At 49.0% G+C, this 16363-nt stretch overlaps 1 protein-coding gene across 1 annotated transcript in view; it reads left to right on the forward strand.

The window, feature by feature from the left end:
• Nucleotides 1-16363, forward strand: part of F13A1 (coagulation factor XIII A chain) — a 137997-nt gene that overhangs the window by 103872 nt on the left and 17762 nt on the right. Inside the window, 3 exon segments of the mRNA XM_032648302.1 lie at nucleotides 220-373; nucleotides 7401-7688; nucleotides 13476-13636. Of these exon segments, the coding sequence (XP_032504193.1) occupies nucleotides 220-373; nucleotides 7401-7688; nucleotides 13476-13636 (603 nt within the window).

Here is a 16363-nt window from a genome sequence, read left to right on the forward strand (position 1 = left end):
AGAAGTCTGAGGAGAGTAACAGGGTACTTTCTGCTTTGCCTCAGGAGGTAGGATTTGCCAGCAAGAGAAAGGAAAGAAAGAAATGGTTGGCACTTAAATGACTTAGCACGATGAATAATGCTGTCTCCAGGGACCCGACATGGCTACACTATTGAGAGTTAGAGATTTTGGTGACAGGAACACTGGATGCTGGCTAATGGTCTCCTCTCCTGTTTTTAGGTCAACAGTGATCTTGTTTACATTACAGCTAAGAAAGATGGCACTCATGTGGTTGAAACCCTCGATACCACCCACATTGGGAAATTAATCGTGACCAAGGAAGTTGGAGGAGATGGCATAAAGGACATTACTGACACCTACAAATTCCAAGAAGGTAAGTTACTGCAATCGAATGAAGATTGCTCTGCCCAAGTCTGTTCGGCACTTTCGTAGTTAGGGTCACTGTCACCACGAAGATGTGTTTCGGAGAAGGCGTGGCCATTTGCAGCATTTGGAAGTTAGGAGAGAACTGGAGTGAATACACATCACACCTACAATTTCTCGTGTCATTGTAGATTTACTTGTTTGTTTGCTTTGAGCGGAATTCTGCTTCACATGGCTTTTGAAATAAATGCTTTAAAGTCACGTCTATTTTAACAGAATATAGAATGTGTTCTTGTTCAGAAAAATATGAAAGAATCTTAATTGCAAATAATCCTATTAGAAAACATTACATAACTAATGTACTTTTAGTTCAATAATGAAATTTAAATACCTGTTCACATTTATTTAGTACCTTGAAAACTATTTTCACATGCGTTGTTCCCTTGACATATCGTGGAAATCCCCTGAGGTAGATGATACAACATTAATAGGACACTGCGGTCTCACTAATTCAGGCCAATTAGAATGGAGGCCCGTTTCAATCATGAAATAACGTTAAGGTGGTTCTTGTTAACTCTTCGTGTGTGGAATGTTTGAAATGGAGCTGCTGAGGTCAGTCCTGTCTCCATCGTACTGAGCGCCTGCTCTATGCCTGGAGTTGTTGTTTGGTGCTGGGATCCCCACGGTGAGTAGAACCCAGTTTCTGGGCAAGTGATAGGTTCATTCTGCTGAAGGCTTTGAAAACAAAGAAGAGGGGCAGTCAGTCCAACCAGGAGATTCAGGAAAACAAAGCCCGATAAGAGAAGTCCCAGACCACAGTTAAGGAAGCTGGACCAGGGTTTCCAGGAGATGAGAATACGACAAGGCCATGGGGTGTGAATCAGCCGGTGTGTTTAGGGTCCTGCAGACATTACTAAACATTAAGCTCATTAAGTGCCCAGAGGCTGGAGTCAAATCTCCCCAAGGTCAGTAGTGGACAGGAGGTGGAGGACCTTGGGTGTCTTCATGGGAACGTGGAATATATGTTACAAGTGATTCACCAACAGAGCTTCTTAGGAATGGCAAATGCCATTTTAGTAAATGGATAAAAATGAAGAGTCATTTGCATATACCTAAATATTCATCAGTATTCCTGAAATGCTGAGTGCAGAATTTGTTTTAAATATTTTAGATCCTCTGTCTCCCTGCTCTTATTTACAAAAGCAATTTGCACTATAAAGAGAAAGTTTGCTGAATTGAGAAATTCAGGATTTGTGCCATCTGAACCCATGAATTTTTGCTGTATTCCTGAAATAGATAGCTCTTCTCTTCTGTTGGTTTTCATCCACTGCACAACCTCGAAACAAAAGATTTGTTTTTTCTTTTGGGCTTTTTTCTAAAAAGAGAGCTTTTAAAAACATAAGCGAGGGCTTCCCTGGTGGTGCAGTGGTTAAGAATCCGCCTGCCAATGCAGGGGACAAGCGTTCGAGCCCTGGTCCGGGAGGATCCCACATGCCGTGGAGCAACTGGGCCCGTGCGCCACAGCTACTGAGCCTGTGCTCTAGAGCCTGTGTGCCACAACTACTGAAGCCCACACGCCTAGAGCCCGTGCTTTGCAATGGGAGAAGCCACCACAATGAGAAACCTGAGCACCACAGCGAGGACCCAACGCAGACAAAAATAAAATTAATTAATTAATTAATTAATTATTTTAAAAAAAGCACAATAAAACAAAACAAATGACCCATGCCCTCTTGTGATAGAGTGACAGACAAAAAGATTTGGAAAGGAAAAAGGATTCCATATAGGAATGAAAGGAACCGGCTGTAACATCCACGCATTATTCATTCATCCTTTCAACTACTTGCTGTTAACCACCCCCCAGATTCCAAACACTGTCGGGATGGAGACACACACAGCCCTGCTTTCCCATCTATAATAGCTAGACAGACGGGCGGGAAGCTGTGTGCTGGATGCCTAGGACAGGGGTGGTTGGACAGATGCTCAGGGATCCTGGAGGACCTTAGCTTTCGGCTCCCTGAGTCTGAAGGACAAACAGGGAAACACGGGGATGACTCTTTCCCCAGGAAACGAGTTCTCCAGGAAAAGGCAGCAGGACAGGGATTGTGGATAAACTCTCCCAGTGTGGAGGAGTCCTGAGCAGACAGTGTCTAGAACAAGAGCTGAGCCATCCTCTAGGAAGCCGTCCAAGTGACCAGCTATCTTGTTTAAACTGCTCAGCAAGATGCCCTGCGTGGTCAGCCACAGAGGTGGTGGTGAAGACCAAATCAGGGTCAGACGTCAGTCCATGAAAGAGGAGTCAGGAGCTTGGCCAAGGGAGAATCCCAGATTAAAACAAATTAAATGTGCCAGCTCTGAATGGGGAAGACAGCTGAGGTCCAGGCCTCCAAGGTCTGGCAAGAAGGCAAGGCTCAGAGGAGTGAAAAGTGTGGGGGGCTTGTCCAAGCAGAAGAGTCCCTAAAATCCTCATAGATAGTTTAAGAGGCATCCCCTCCTGCTCCTGGGCTGGCGTCTGATTCCAGGTGGATCGTTAGCTTCTTAATCAAGGATGGCATGTGGGTTTCGTATTCTAACCTTGAGAATGATGGAGTGAGCGCCGTTTAAGAAGGAAGCTGACGCCGCTCCTGTGTATGCGGTGGGAAAGGGTGAGTGGTTATCCAGGGGCATCTAGGAGAGACTGCCAGCATCTGGGCCCGTGCATTTGCCACCCTGGTCCTCATTATTGAATCTCTTATATAATTTCTCTACAAATGCTGAGTGTGGCCACTAACCTGTGGTGGGAGTGAAAACAGAGAAAAAAATATTACCAGATTTAGGCACTTACTATTTTAATTAACTAGACTGTGGAAAGATCATTTTTCACTTTGATGAACTAAAGCTTAATGTCTATTTTATACCTTTCTTTAAAATATAAGATGAAGAAACTATAAAATTTGGAAAACTAGAATTCTTAGAACTTCTCCTGCGGCGATGTCTTCTTCTGTGATGGTGTCCGGGTCCCGTTTCCTCTTCGCTCCATCAGTTATACCTTCTGTCACTTGTATTTTCATCTCTCCTTCTCTATTAGCTCCTTCCCATGACCATGTCGCCTGTGTTAAGAAAATTTACAAAACTTTTTCAACAATAAAGTCCCCTGCAAACATGGTCCATCCTTTCTTCTCTTTGCCTGCGCGGCTGCCCGCACCCAACATCCTTTTCCTTTTATGTCTCATCCACTGTGCCCTGAGGTCTGCCACCTGCTCACCCTTGAAGCCCTTCTCCTCAAGGTTGCCGAGACATCTGATCGCCATGCAGAATGAACATTTTGCAGATTTCAACTTGCCTAAAACCTCCTGCATTTCTTGATGCTATTTGCTCACTCACAATTCTTGAAATTCTCTCTTCTTTTTTTAATTAAAATTGTTTTTTAATTTTTTTAAATTTATTTTTTATTCAAGTATAGCTGCTGTACAATATTATATAAGTTACAGGTGTACAATATAGTGACTCATAATTTTTCAAGGTTATACTCCATTGATAGTTACTGTAAACTATTGGCTATATTCCCCATGTCGTACAATATATCCTTGTAGTTTATTTTATACCTAATAGTTTGTACCTCTTAATCCTCTACCCTCCTATTGTCCCTCCCACACCTTCCCAATGGTAGGCACTAGTTTGCTCTCTATATCTGTTGAGTCTACTTCTTTTTTGTTCTATTCACTAGTTTCTTAGACTCCACATATGAGTGATATCAAACAGTATTTGTCTTTCTCTGTCTGACATATTTGCCTTAGCATAATGTCCTCCAAGTCCATCCGTGGTGCTGCAAATGGCAACACATGTTCATTCTTTTTTATGGCTGCGTAATATTCCATTGTGTATACATACCACACCTTCCTTTTCCATTCATCTGTTGATTGGACACTTAGGTTGCTTTGACGTTCTCTCTTCTCTTTGTTCCTATGATACAGCTTTCTCCTGGTTCCATCCCAACCTACCTGACTCGTTTTTCCATCTTCTTCTGCAACTCAGAGCTCCCCTTTCTTTGCCCCGCTCAGAATGTTTCTTCCTTCTAGGCTTTGTTCCTACCCAGTAGCTGGTGTTAACATGCACACACATACTGATTCTCCCAAGTCTGTCTCCAGCCTAGACTCCACTTTTAAGCCCCACATTCACCTAAATGTCCCATAGGAACCTGAAACTGAACCTTGCCAAATGCCACCTTCTATCACTCCCTCCCCACCCCAGATCTATTTCTCCCGTGCTCCCTGCCCCAGGAACGAAAACCATGATCCACCCAAACTTAGCACGTTGAGAATAAGTCAAGCAGCAAATCCTCTAAAAGTCCCCTTTGGAAGAGTTCAAAGTTATCTCCTCCCCTCCATTTCCATGGCCCCTCCCTGAGAATCAAATGGTGCTGGGCGTGGAAGCCCCTTAACCTAGTACCTGATATGTAGTAAATGGCCAACCAAAGTTAGTTTCCACTATTGCTGGTAATTCTATTATTACTACCATGCTCCTACTATAGGCTTGGACTCTGATTATTTTTCCCCTGGATAACTGCTATAGCTTCCCAATTCCACCTTCCCTTCTCACCCTCTTTCCCTCTGTTTAAGTCATTGCCTCCAAAGTGACATATTTAATGACATCAATCTCAACCTGTTGCCGCACAGCTTAAAAGCCCTCACTCGCTTCCGTTGCCTGCAGGGTATTCCAGCCAGAGCTCGCCAAGCCTCTGCTGGTTGCCTTTTTGGCCCCTCGCAGCTCTTCCTAGCCATACCCACAGGCATTAAAATCAGCAGACAGGTGAGCTGTGACAGTTCCTCCACCAAGCCAGGCTCCCACCTGCCTCCATGCCTTTGCTCTTGCTCTGGAAGGAAAAACCCTCTGAGAAGCCTCCCCTGCCCCCGGGTGGTGTCAAATCTCTGCCCCGTGTTCCCTGCGCCACACACAAACGCTTGACCCAGCATCTGTGACGGATACGCATGTGGTGATCCCTCTGCACTAGTGCCCTTAGACCCAGATGGGAAGGGCTGCGCTTCTCGCCTGAGCCTGGCACGGTGCCTGGACATCACAGGGGCACAACTAGCATGAGATGATCGAAGGAATGGTAGCTCAGGTGGCACTTGCACGGGTGAGCTTAACCGAACAGCAGATGTCCTAAACCGGACTATTTCATATCTATTATAAAGATGAAAGTTGTGTCCCTACATGAAGGCAAAGTGCTTCTCCAAACCCCAGCCCTCCAGGGCCTCTGTGCCAGGCTGGGTCCCGGGTCCTGGGGACACAGAGCTTACTTTCTCCTGGGGGAAGTAATGTCACATGGTGACGAGTACTGGGAAAAGGAAAGAAAACCAGGTAAAGTGTTAGTGAGAGACGAGAGGACCAGAGTAACGGAAGTGGGGGGGGGGACACTCTGAGAAGGTGACATTTGAGCTAAGACCTGAGCAATGAGAAGAGGGGACTCTCATAACACCCAGTTAATGGAAGGGTGGTTTTGACCTTGGTCCTGGAGCCACAGAGGAGCCTCAGAAAATGTGATCTGGCTTTAGATCATTCTCTCGGCCCCAAATTCATGGCCCTGCGTTATGTGAGACATCAGGGCTCAGACCACAACTGCAGAGAGCGGGGATTCCGGCGAGCTGGGATTTCTGCCTCTTACCTGGGCCTGTGCTTCCTGGAGACCCTCGCCTGCCTCGCTGACAGCTCCTGCTCAGAGGGACAGGCTGGTCCCCAGAAGGGAGCTAGAGGTTCCTCCACCTACGACCCGCTGTGAAGTCCCTCCTAGAGCCCAGAAGCTTCCACCGCCCCTCCTCCACTCGGCCAGCTCATCCTCTCCCCACGAGGCGCCTCTCTGACCATGACCATGTTCCCACTGCTGGCATTCACCTCCCACATTTCGCCTAAATGCATGTTTGGTGCCCGTCCAAAGCCATGATCATTAATGCTCTCTTTCTTGGGGACCTATTTGCCAGATGCTCTCCGCTAAAATATTTCACTATGCTTTCCCTATCACAGCCACTCCTTCCCTTTAGTATTATCTGCCTCTTGTCGACTGTGAAACATGTGCTCTAGCCAATGCTTGTCCTGGACCAGTTGTTTCTAGCACATTCTCGCAGTCTTGACAATCAGAGAAATTGTTAATGCACACGCAGAAATACGCATTCATTTGTTCACTACACGTGCTGGCATTTTCTCTGTCTTTGCAAAGTCCCAGTAGCTGCCAATCCTTATGCATGTCCTACCTGTAAACCCCTTGCCAACCCTACCACGTATGCGCCCTTATTTTACACACAAGGAAACCGATGGTAGTAATGGTCCCCGCCTTGCAGAGTCCTTCTGAGGATTAGATGAGACAGAGCACAATATACGCTTCCCATGACACCCGTCACATAGATAGCTCTCAGTGATGCTTGTTAGCACTATTAAATAACCTCTTCATTTTCGTTGCTTTAGCTATTAGTTAAGTGAGAGGCAACATCTTAAAAGTTAATGTAACTATAAAAACCAGCATTTTTATTTCAAAGTGATTCTTCTTTTGCTAGCCATCTGCATGACTAGCTTTCCCAAGCCAAGTGGGACAGGTCCGAGTGGAAGGAGACATCAGGAAGACATGTCTTGCCGGGCAGACCCATGAATGGGAGAAAACTCACATTGTAGAAGGTGCAAGGCAAGATGCCACTCTTCCGGCTATGTGGCTAGGACATTGGGAGGGAAGCCAAGTAATCCCACAGTTTGAGAAGAGTTAGGTTTTGCCAGTTCTATCTGCTGAGCCCTGAAACAGTGACCCTGGAAAAACAACCCTTGGAGTATGCTGTGTAGCAACCCCTGTTCAGATAGGCCGAACCCGGCAGCCGGGCAGGTCCTAACTCTCTGGGAACTTGATTTTACAGAATGTATAACATGGGATGATGATGACACCTGCCCCAGAGGGAAGCCTGTGGCTCACAGAGGCAGCCCGGCAAGCCCTGCAAGCAGTGCCCACAGCACACCGTTCATTAAGGTGACTTTCTCTCGGGTGGCTTACATTGGCCTTATCTCTGCACCTTTCTTAGGTCAAGAAGAAGAGAGGTTGGCCCTAGGAACTGCCCTGATGTATGGGGCCAAAAAGTCCCTCAACACAGAGGGCGTCGTCAAATCGAGGTCTGATGTCCACATGAATTTTGAAGTGGAGAATGCCGTGCTGGGAAGAGACTTCAAGGTCACCATCACCTTCCGTAACAATGGCCCCGCCCACTACACCATCACAGCCTATCTCTCAGGCAACATCACCTTCTACACCGGGGTCGCCAAGGCAGAATTCAAGAACAAGACATTTGATGTGACACTGGAGCCCTTGTCCTGTAAGTTAACGAGGGGGGCTGTTCTCTCCAGGATGTGTCACCTGCTTCCTTGTCTGGCTTTCTGTTGATGTTCCCTAATAGCTTCCTGTCGAAGTTAAAGCCCTGGCCCAGAGCTCAGGAGCATATGAACCACGGGGCAGGACCCACTCTTCCTAGAAAGGCCCCCACTTTCATCTCCATGACTTGTGCACAGCAGTGAGCACTGAAATTTTCAAAGCTTAGAGCCCCATGAGTCGTGAACATTAAATGTCCCTGAACCTCTGGCTACTTACAGGGTGGGCCAAGGATCTGAAGCATCAGCACCTACTGAGCGCTGGTCAGAAATGCAGACTCTCAGGCCCCACCCCAGACCCATGCATTCTAACAAGGTCCCAGGGGGACTGGTGTGCACAGGAGAGTTGGTGAAGCTTGTGTCTCAGAAAGCGGGCCCGCTGGCGGTACCTCTCTCCCAACGTAGGGACAGCTTTGGGGGGCCGCCCAGCGGGAATGGTGTGTTTGGCTTTACCATTTAGCGGGCAGGGAGATCTAAGCTCCGCAGGGTGGGCTGTCTGATGTACAGGGTCGGGAGAGCCCATCCTTGGGAGAGGAAACTCGAGGAAGCTCTGGAGGCTCTGCTCTCCCGGCCATCTCCCGGGGGCCTCTCCCGCACCTCGATCCCTCACCTCCCTTGCATACATGGCCTTCCAAAGCGTCTTCTTCACTATGAAAAATGCAGACTAGTTTAAGTAGGACTGGGATTGACAAGCCGCAGCTTGCACTGGGGACTGCAATTTCGACCTGTCTCATTCCCTTGGGTACCAGTGTTTGGTGTGTACAACAGCTGGTCACTCAATTGGCCAAATGAGCCAACCGGAAGAACCTGGTCTCCAGGCAGGGCACACGGAGTTAGAAAACAGAGCATGTTGAAAGGGTCAACATGGCAGGGCACCAGATCCATTGACCTGACAGGTGAGTCAGGAAAAGAAATGGAAAAAAAGGTATATGAATAATAATTTTTAAAATGCAGAGGCAGGCAAGACTATGATCCCACCTGGGGTGTGGCCAAACCACATGTCTCACTTGTTTTCAAGCTTCCTGGATTCGATGTCTGTCCCAAGCCTCAGGAAGTACCTTTGGGAGGCTTCAGAAGGATATTCCCTGAAAACTGAGAAACTATTCCTAAAATATCCTAATTTCAAGAAACCTACTCAATCTTGAAGGAAGCAAATCCCCCTCGATTCAGTAGACTAGCCAACAATTAAGAAATCACCATAGTATTTGTTTTGGAAACTGGAAGATCTAGCACTTGGAAGAAAGGTAATTCTTACAGAAACGCGTAGTCAGTATAAAGGACTCAGGAGAAAAAACAGTCATCACAGCTGTTTACGACAGACAGACCCAGTGGATTTAGAGGGCCTGAACCTTGGAATTAGACAAATCTGGATTTTAGCTGTGACTGTGTCACCTACTAGTTGTGTGTCCCTAGGCAAATTACTTAAGTAATCTGAGCTCATCTGCACGTGGGAACAATACTACCCACATCCCTGGGTTGTTGATTCACCCCCACCACACACACACACCTTTATTTAATGCCTACAAGTCCAGGTATTATTTTGTGCTGGTGACACAGCAATGAGTTGCTTCTTGACGGTCTCCTGGGAGGAAGTTGGGGGCTCCACAATAAACAATCAAACAAGTGACTATATATGGTTCTGCGTAGAATAGGAAAATACAAAGCAAGGTAAGGAAGACGGAGTGCCGGGGGTGGGGGGGTGTGGTCAAGGAAAGCCCCTCTGATAGGGTGACATTTAACAGAAATCTGACAGAAGGGAAGGAGTGAGCTTTCCAGCCAGAAAAAAAAAGAAAGTAAGTGCAAAGGCCCTGAGGCCAGAGCTCATGTGATGTGTTCAGTGAGCAGCAAGGAGACCAGGGTCAGGAGCAAAGGCATCCAGGAGAGGCTAGTGGGTATAGACAGGTAAAGACCTGGAGGCCCTTGTAAAGATTCTGGCCATGATTCTGAGTGAGCTGCAGAGCCTTAAGACGGTGTCGAGCAGGAGTGTGCCCTGCTCTAACTTGGGTTCTGAAAGATCACTCGGCTGCTGTGCTGAGAACAGACTATAGGCGATGTGGAATTGAAGCTTAGAGACTAGTTAGGACGCTGTTGCAATAGTCCCGTGAGAGATGGTGGTGAAGGTGAGGGAGGTGGTGACAGCTACCAGATCTGGGTGTTTTCTGAAGGTAGAGCCCTCGGGATTGGTTGACAGGTTGGATGGGTGGCGTGAGAGAAGGGGGCTGTGGAGGAAACTAAATGAGATAATATATGCAGAAGGCTTCCCGCAAGTAGGCTCCCCATAAATGCTAACTTCCAACGTGTTTACACTTTGGGAAACTGAGACCAGAAAGGTGAGTTGACGTGTTCAAGGCCACACATAACAATTAGAGGCAAAGCAGGTACCAGAGGCCACATCCCATTCAGGCAGGTGTGGTGAGCCAGCTCCGTGCATTCTTGGGCCCTAAGTAGGCCCGCCCCTTACTTGTGCCCTGTTGCCTGGGGTCCAGCTGCCCCTCACTCCCCTGGACAAGGAACTATACGCCATCCTTTTCCCACCGCACTAGGGTTCCCTCTCGCAATCTCCTTCCCCTTCTCTCCATGATCCAATAAAAGCCTGAGCTTACGTGACTTAGCGGGCTAGAACGGCATGATACATTAGCCATCTCAGTCATCGATCTAGGGATACCGAAGCCTGACTCAGTATCAACACAGCTCCCGCACACTCAGCCCACCCCAAGGCTTGTCCTCAATAACCTGAAGGGAGTTGAAGACTGTTTCTTGCTTTCCCCTGCATGTAGGTGGCACTAACGGCATGCGATAAATTGCAACCTAAAATCAATTGCCATATATGGCAAAAAGCCACAGGATCTAGACATCGATCAAGCAGGTCAGGGTACGATCCTAGGAGAGTCCGTCGCAAAGAAAGTTTTCCAAGTAGAACGGGAAGCGTATTTTCCACATTGATGATGCAAGGGAATGTGTAGGCTAGAATCAGCTGGGAGGATCTGAATAACTGACACCTCCCATACCTTCAAAGGTGCTATCGTTTCCACTTGGCTATATTTAGTTTTCTTTGCTCTTTGGAAAAGAGATGAAGCAGCTCCTGTCTGTGTCCCCCCCTGGCTTTCCCCAGACACCATAAATGGTATTGGCAGGGTCCCAGCTCCACCACTCAGAGAATGAAAATCTCTTCTTCTTGCCACATTTAAAAAACTTTATCTAGAACAATTTCTTGTGTGGTGGCAAAACACAGCATTTACATAATGTACTATTTCAGGAGCCCTGTTCCCTTGGGCTCAGAAACACAGCCCAGTTTCTTTAGTGCCAAGATTTAGAGGATGTTCTACCTCAGAGAATGAAGAGTCCCGAGGCTGATATCAAGGCAGCGAGAGCCTCTGTAACGATGTCAAGCACATCTCGCCAACCTAAACAGCCCAGTGGTCAAACACGGCCCTCTAGAAATAGCTAGAGGATGTCCTTTTTTTATTATTATTATTACCGGAGGCAGCTAGAGGCAAAATGCGTGTTCTTCAAGGCCTGTCACTTTGCTGCTCCATCTGGCGAAGTGAAAACAACCCCCATGTGCTCGTCTGAGGTTGTCTCCAACTGAGGGACAGAGCCTTAATCTCCTGGACGATTCACTGCTCGGGGAGCCATGGAGGAGGCAAGGTCCAGGCTCAGTCCCAAAGAAGGCGGCATGAGTAGGTCACCCAAAAAGGCAGAATTTGAGGGTCAAGGTCAAGACGAGGTCTTCGATTCCAAAGGCCAGCTCTAAGTGGAATGGGACTGCCCTAGGCAGTAGGCCGAGTTGCTGACTGCTTGTCTAGGGCGGACCAGTACGTTCTAATAACTCTGCATAGCCCGTGGCCGTCTCTCAGCCTGGGCACCACGAACTTTCAGACCGGACAGTTGTTACGGGGCCTGTCCCGTGTGTTGTGGGATGTTTAGCTGCATCCTTGGCCTCTACCCGATAGATGCCAGTAACAACCTCCAGCTGTGACAACCAAAAGCATCTCCAGACGTTACTAAACACCCCTGGGGGGCAAAATTGCGCCCCGTTGACAACCACTGGTCTAGGATGACCATCCTTTCCATTTTGCCAGGAATTGGGTGCATTCTGGGGTGCCAGACTTTAAGTTTCAAAACGGAGACCGCCCTAAGTCCACCCAATTCCGCCCTAACACCGCCCCATCTCCTGCCACAACCTCCTATCTCTGGGAGCCCCTCAAACCTGAATAGGTACCATCTGAGCATCACATTCAAATACAGATCCTGATTCCCTAAGTGTGGGTGGGGTTAGAGAACCGGTGGCAGGCTCTTACAGGGCTGATCTGGCGGTGGGAAGGGCGGGTCCCCCTAGTTGTTGAGCAGTACTTCTCAGCCCCGCTGCACGTAAGAGTCATCTGCAGAATTGTAACACAAAGCCTGGGCCCCAGCCGCCAAGATTCTGATTGAATTGGCCTGGGGTGGGATCCAGCAGGGCAGGTTTTTAAATGTCCCTAAGTGATTGTGAGGTAAAGCCAAGACTGGGTGGTCACAGCACCTACTCATCCACGCAGAGACGTTGAGGCAGATGGTAGGCACGGCCTGATGCACTGTCGTCTGGGAGCCCAAAAGGCAGGAGACCTCCCTGTGCCCTGGAGTTCACCCCACAGGGTCTTCCGTCCCGGGTCCTGGACGGGGCCAGCTTCGTGAGGGAGGGCTAAAATGAGCCACCCTCTACACTTGAAACTATCAACCTTGGGAATTGTTTCCTTCAATAACTTCCACCGGAGGGAGGAATCTTTGGCCAAAGGCAGACATTGAGCAGGGAAGCCATGGTGGAAACATTCGATTCCATGCAGCGGGGACGGAGGCCCCTGGCTCTGCCCAGGCCCGGGCTCGGCTGGCAGGAGAACTGCCCTTTGCCCTTAAGAATCCCGGGCTCTGGGAAATGAGAGTGAGAGAAATTGGGCAGCGCCGCCAAACAGAACCTCACGGCTGTGGTCAGAGCCGCAAGACAGGATTCCCGTCCTCAGCCCGGATGGTGAGCAGAGGGGGGCCAGGACCATGCCCTCCCTCCACCCTGTCCATCCTCACTGTCTCGTCCCCAACACCTGAATGCTCCCCTTGTCGGTTGCCTTGAGATCACAGAGGTCTTTTAAGTTGCAAATAGCAGAAGGGGTGGGAGAGAGTTGCATGCCTGTGGTGAAAACTGGTTTCAACTGCTTCTTTCTCTTAAATAGAAAAATCAAGCCAGATTGGTACAATACAAGCTGGAGAGAAAGTGTGGAGCACAGGAATCAAGGAAAAGGTTTAGGCCGTTGACAGCTTTGCTCGAGCGTGGCCCGTGGCCTGCGTGAGATGTGTCTTATCACGGGAGGGCACGTGGCACGGTGGCCGTGGACATCACTGTCCCACATCTGTCACCTTGGGACTGTTTCTGCCGAAATCCAAGCAGCCGCAGCTAAAACCCCTTAGTCCTTGATTTTAAACCTCTTTGTCACGTTGCATTTACAACAGCAAAAGCACTGTTGGGAAAATTTGACACGTTTTCTCTAGGAAGACTTTACTGAATGTGAAATTTCCAGCACATTCTTTACCCCAGAAGCCGGAGAGCTTCTTGTCCCTGATGGGCTCTGTGTTCCACTTGCCCTCACCTGTGTGTGTTCCTGGTGGAGACTGTGCTAGCGTGGCAAAGATGGGGCCCTCAGGGAAGAGTGAAGCAGCTCCTACCCCACGTCCTGACATCGCCATGTTTTTTTTCCTGCTGTCAGTCAAGAAAGAGGAGGTGCTGATCCAAGCGGGCGAGTACATGGGCCAGCTGCTGGAGCAGGCGTTCCTGCACTTCTTTGTCACAGCCCGTGTCAATGAGACCAAGGATGTTCTGGCTAAGCAGAAGTCCATTGTGCTGACAATCCCCAAGGTCATCATCAAGGTCAGTGTTAGCATCTCAGATGAGGGAGAAAGGCAAGGTTGTTAGTGTTTATGAATATGTGTGTGTGTGTGAAAGTGTGTCCTGCTCCAAAAAAAAAAAAAAAAAAAGAACTAGGATCCTCCCGTTCTTTGAAAGAAGTAAACCACCCTATACACTGACATGCACATATAACACTTTTCTCTCCTCTCCAGATTTAAATATATAGACTTGGCTACAGATATAAATATAACCTGGGGGTATAAACACACTTGTGGAGGAAGATAGAGATGTGTGAAGGATGCAGATACGTGGAGCTCAGTGTCTCCAGAATAAAGTAGGCCAGGCATGGCATCAAACAGAAGCCGCCTGGATCCCCTCCCACCTGCCTTTAGGACTGTACCGTTCTCCATGAAGCTATCGCTGTATACAGTAGAACGCACAAACCGAAACGTCAGCGTGATGATCGTGACTTGTCATGTGTGTCTACACCTGGCAACCACCAGCCAGATGCAGACACAGAGGATTTGTGACATCCAACACCCCAGAAATCTCCCTCACGCCTTTTGCAGTCCATCACTCTCTCCTCCGTCACCGAGACAGCCATTGCTCTGACCTCTATCACCGGAGGGCCTTTTTTGTCCGTTTGGCTAATAGTCGTTTTAACGTTGTCTCTCCATTAGCCGCCCTCTCTGTCCAAATGTCTCAAAGGCACTTGGCAGTGGAGAGGTGAGCATGGGTGAAAGGGCAAGGCAAATAGGCAGCCTGTTTGCTCCCACTTCTCAGGACCACTGGCAGCATCCATGGCCACATCCCCGAGACACCTCCTGCCCTGGGAGCAGAAACCCAGGCGTCCATCAGGGTTCTTGGGCTGTGACATCTCGTGTCAGCCTTCTCCAGGGCTTGGAGACCTTTCCAAGTGATTGAGTGATTAACACAGAGCTGAAGGTGCATTCCTCTAACGTGGTAGGTAAATCAAAATGTTAGAGGCACTCATATTTTAAAGCCTCTAGAGGTGGGCTGTTGGCAATGGGCGGGCAGGGAGCGGTAGGCCTCGTGTCTCTTCTGAATCGTTTGCTGAGAATCACTTGTAAAGCTAATAATGTTGTGTAGCATTCAAAATGGCAGCCTTCCCCCTGGGTCCAGTGCCGCGTGGACGGCCCTTGAGGGGCCGATGAGGGGACGATGAGTCCCACCAGGCCGACATGTAGGGCCCCGGAGGAAGAGAACCCCAGGCCCTCCTTTTCTAGGAAGGATTGAATCTTCACGCCTCCTTGCTTCTTTCACCCGGGTCACCTACACAAGAGGCCTTAAGAGATAGCATAAAAGTGAGGGGTGCAGGTCTGCAGGCAGAACAGGGAAGTGGTACTGGGGTTCCTGCAGAGGAACCGCCTCTCCCCTGAGCATAAGGCGCTCGTGCCATGACTGGGGCGGCCTGCCCACCCGCCACGTGGCGGATGCCCTCGTGGCGGGCTCTCCTGGGACACGTGCGGTGCCCCACAGGCCTCTCCCGGAGGCTGGGGGAGACCTCCTTTCCCACTGCTTCAGGAGCTCAGCCTCTGAACCTTTCCCATCAGAGGCGAGGCCCACACACTCACCTAATTATGAACTGGCAGCTTGTCCCCATGAAGGGCTCAGGAGAGAGCTCTCCCCAGCTGGGAAGTGATCCAACCCCAGCATAAAATAGAATTTAATTGCCCTGCTGGTAATAAACTGGATGAACACAGGAAACTGATAACTTTCATCTTTTAGACCTCATTAACTGAAGGATTATTGACTAGTCATCTTCTGAGTTTACTCAGAGAGCAGTTTAACTCCCCACGGGTAGAACCCAAATCCCTTCTCCTGCAGCTCAAGTGACCTGGACGGGGAGGGTGTACTTTACTTTACACAGAGTTGTGTGGGTTTTTTGCTTTGTTTTGTGTTGTTTTTCAATTTCCATAAGGGTGTCAAAAAGGCAGTTCTTAGAGGTAATGCATTTAGAGGGTAGGGTCATTTGACTGGGACTCTAGCAGGAGAGAGATGGAAATTGGTCCAGGAGTGCTCAGGAAAGCAGGCATGGCGCATCCTCACAGAAGCGGTCGCTTAACCGCTAACCTCACCAACCGTATTAGCCCCGAGGACAGACTAAATCCGAGCCGCGGAAGAGGTGTTCCTGGGTAAAGTCCCTCATACCCTGGAAGCCACCCAGGTGTCCCTGAGCTGTGAGAGGCCCCAATTCCAGAAACTGGCTAATGGACTGGTGACCAGGATTCTAGTTAGTCTACTGGAGGCGTGGGGTACGGACCACGGGCATCCAGACGGCAGGTATCCTGAAAGCGACTGCGGTGGGGGGAGGACACAGACAAAAGGAGGAGCAGGGAAGGGAGGAGAAAAGAAATATACATTGAAACAAATGTTACCCAGGAGACCTCAGGGCGGGAGTCAAATAAACTGCATAAACAGGAGTTGGAGAGGAAGCTAAATGCAGTGAAAGTACAAAAGCACGGGGGCTCAGAGGTCCAGACCACATGGGACACATGTCCCCAGGTTCTAAGAAAACGCTAGAACACTTGGTCCATCTCTCTGAGCCTGGGACTGGCCCACAGCTTACAGGACCTCCCAAGGTCACTATGCTGAAGACACAGGATGAGAAGGTGTGAGAGACAAGGGTCAGGAAGGAGGATCCCCCCACTCCGAGGCAGGAGGGGGAGGGGGTGAGACTGGCACACAGTGCTGACAATGACAGTAGCTATGAGTACTGAGGTCTAC

Source organism: Phocoena sinus, chromosome 11, assembly GCF_008692025.1.
Source record: "Phocoena sinus isolate mPhoSin1 chromosome 11, mPhoSin1.pri, whole genome shotgun sequence".
Lineage (NCBI taxonomy): Eukaryota > Metazoa > Chordata > Mammalia > Artiodactyla > Phocoenidae > Phocoena > Phocoena sinus.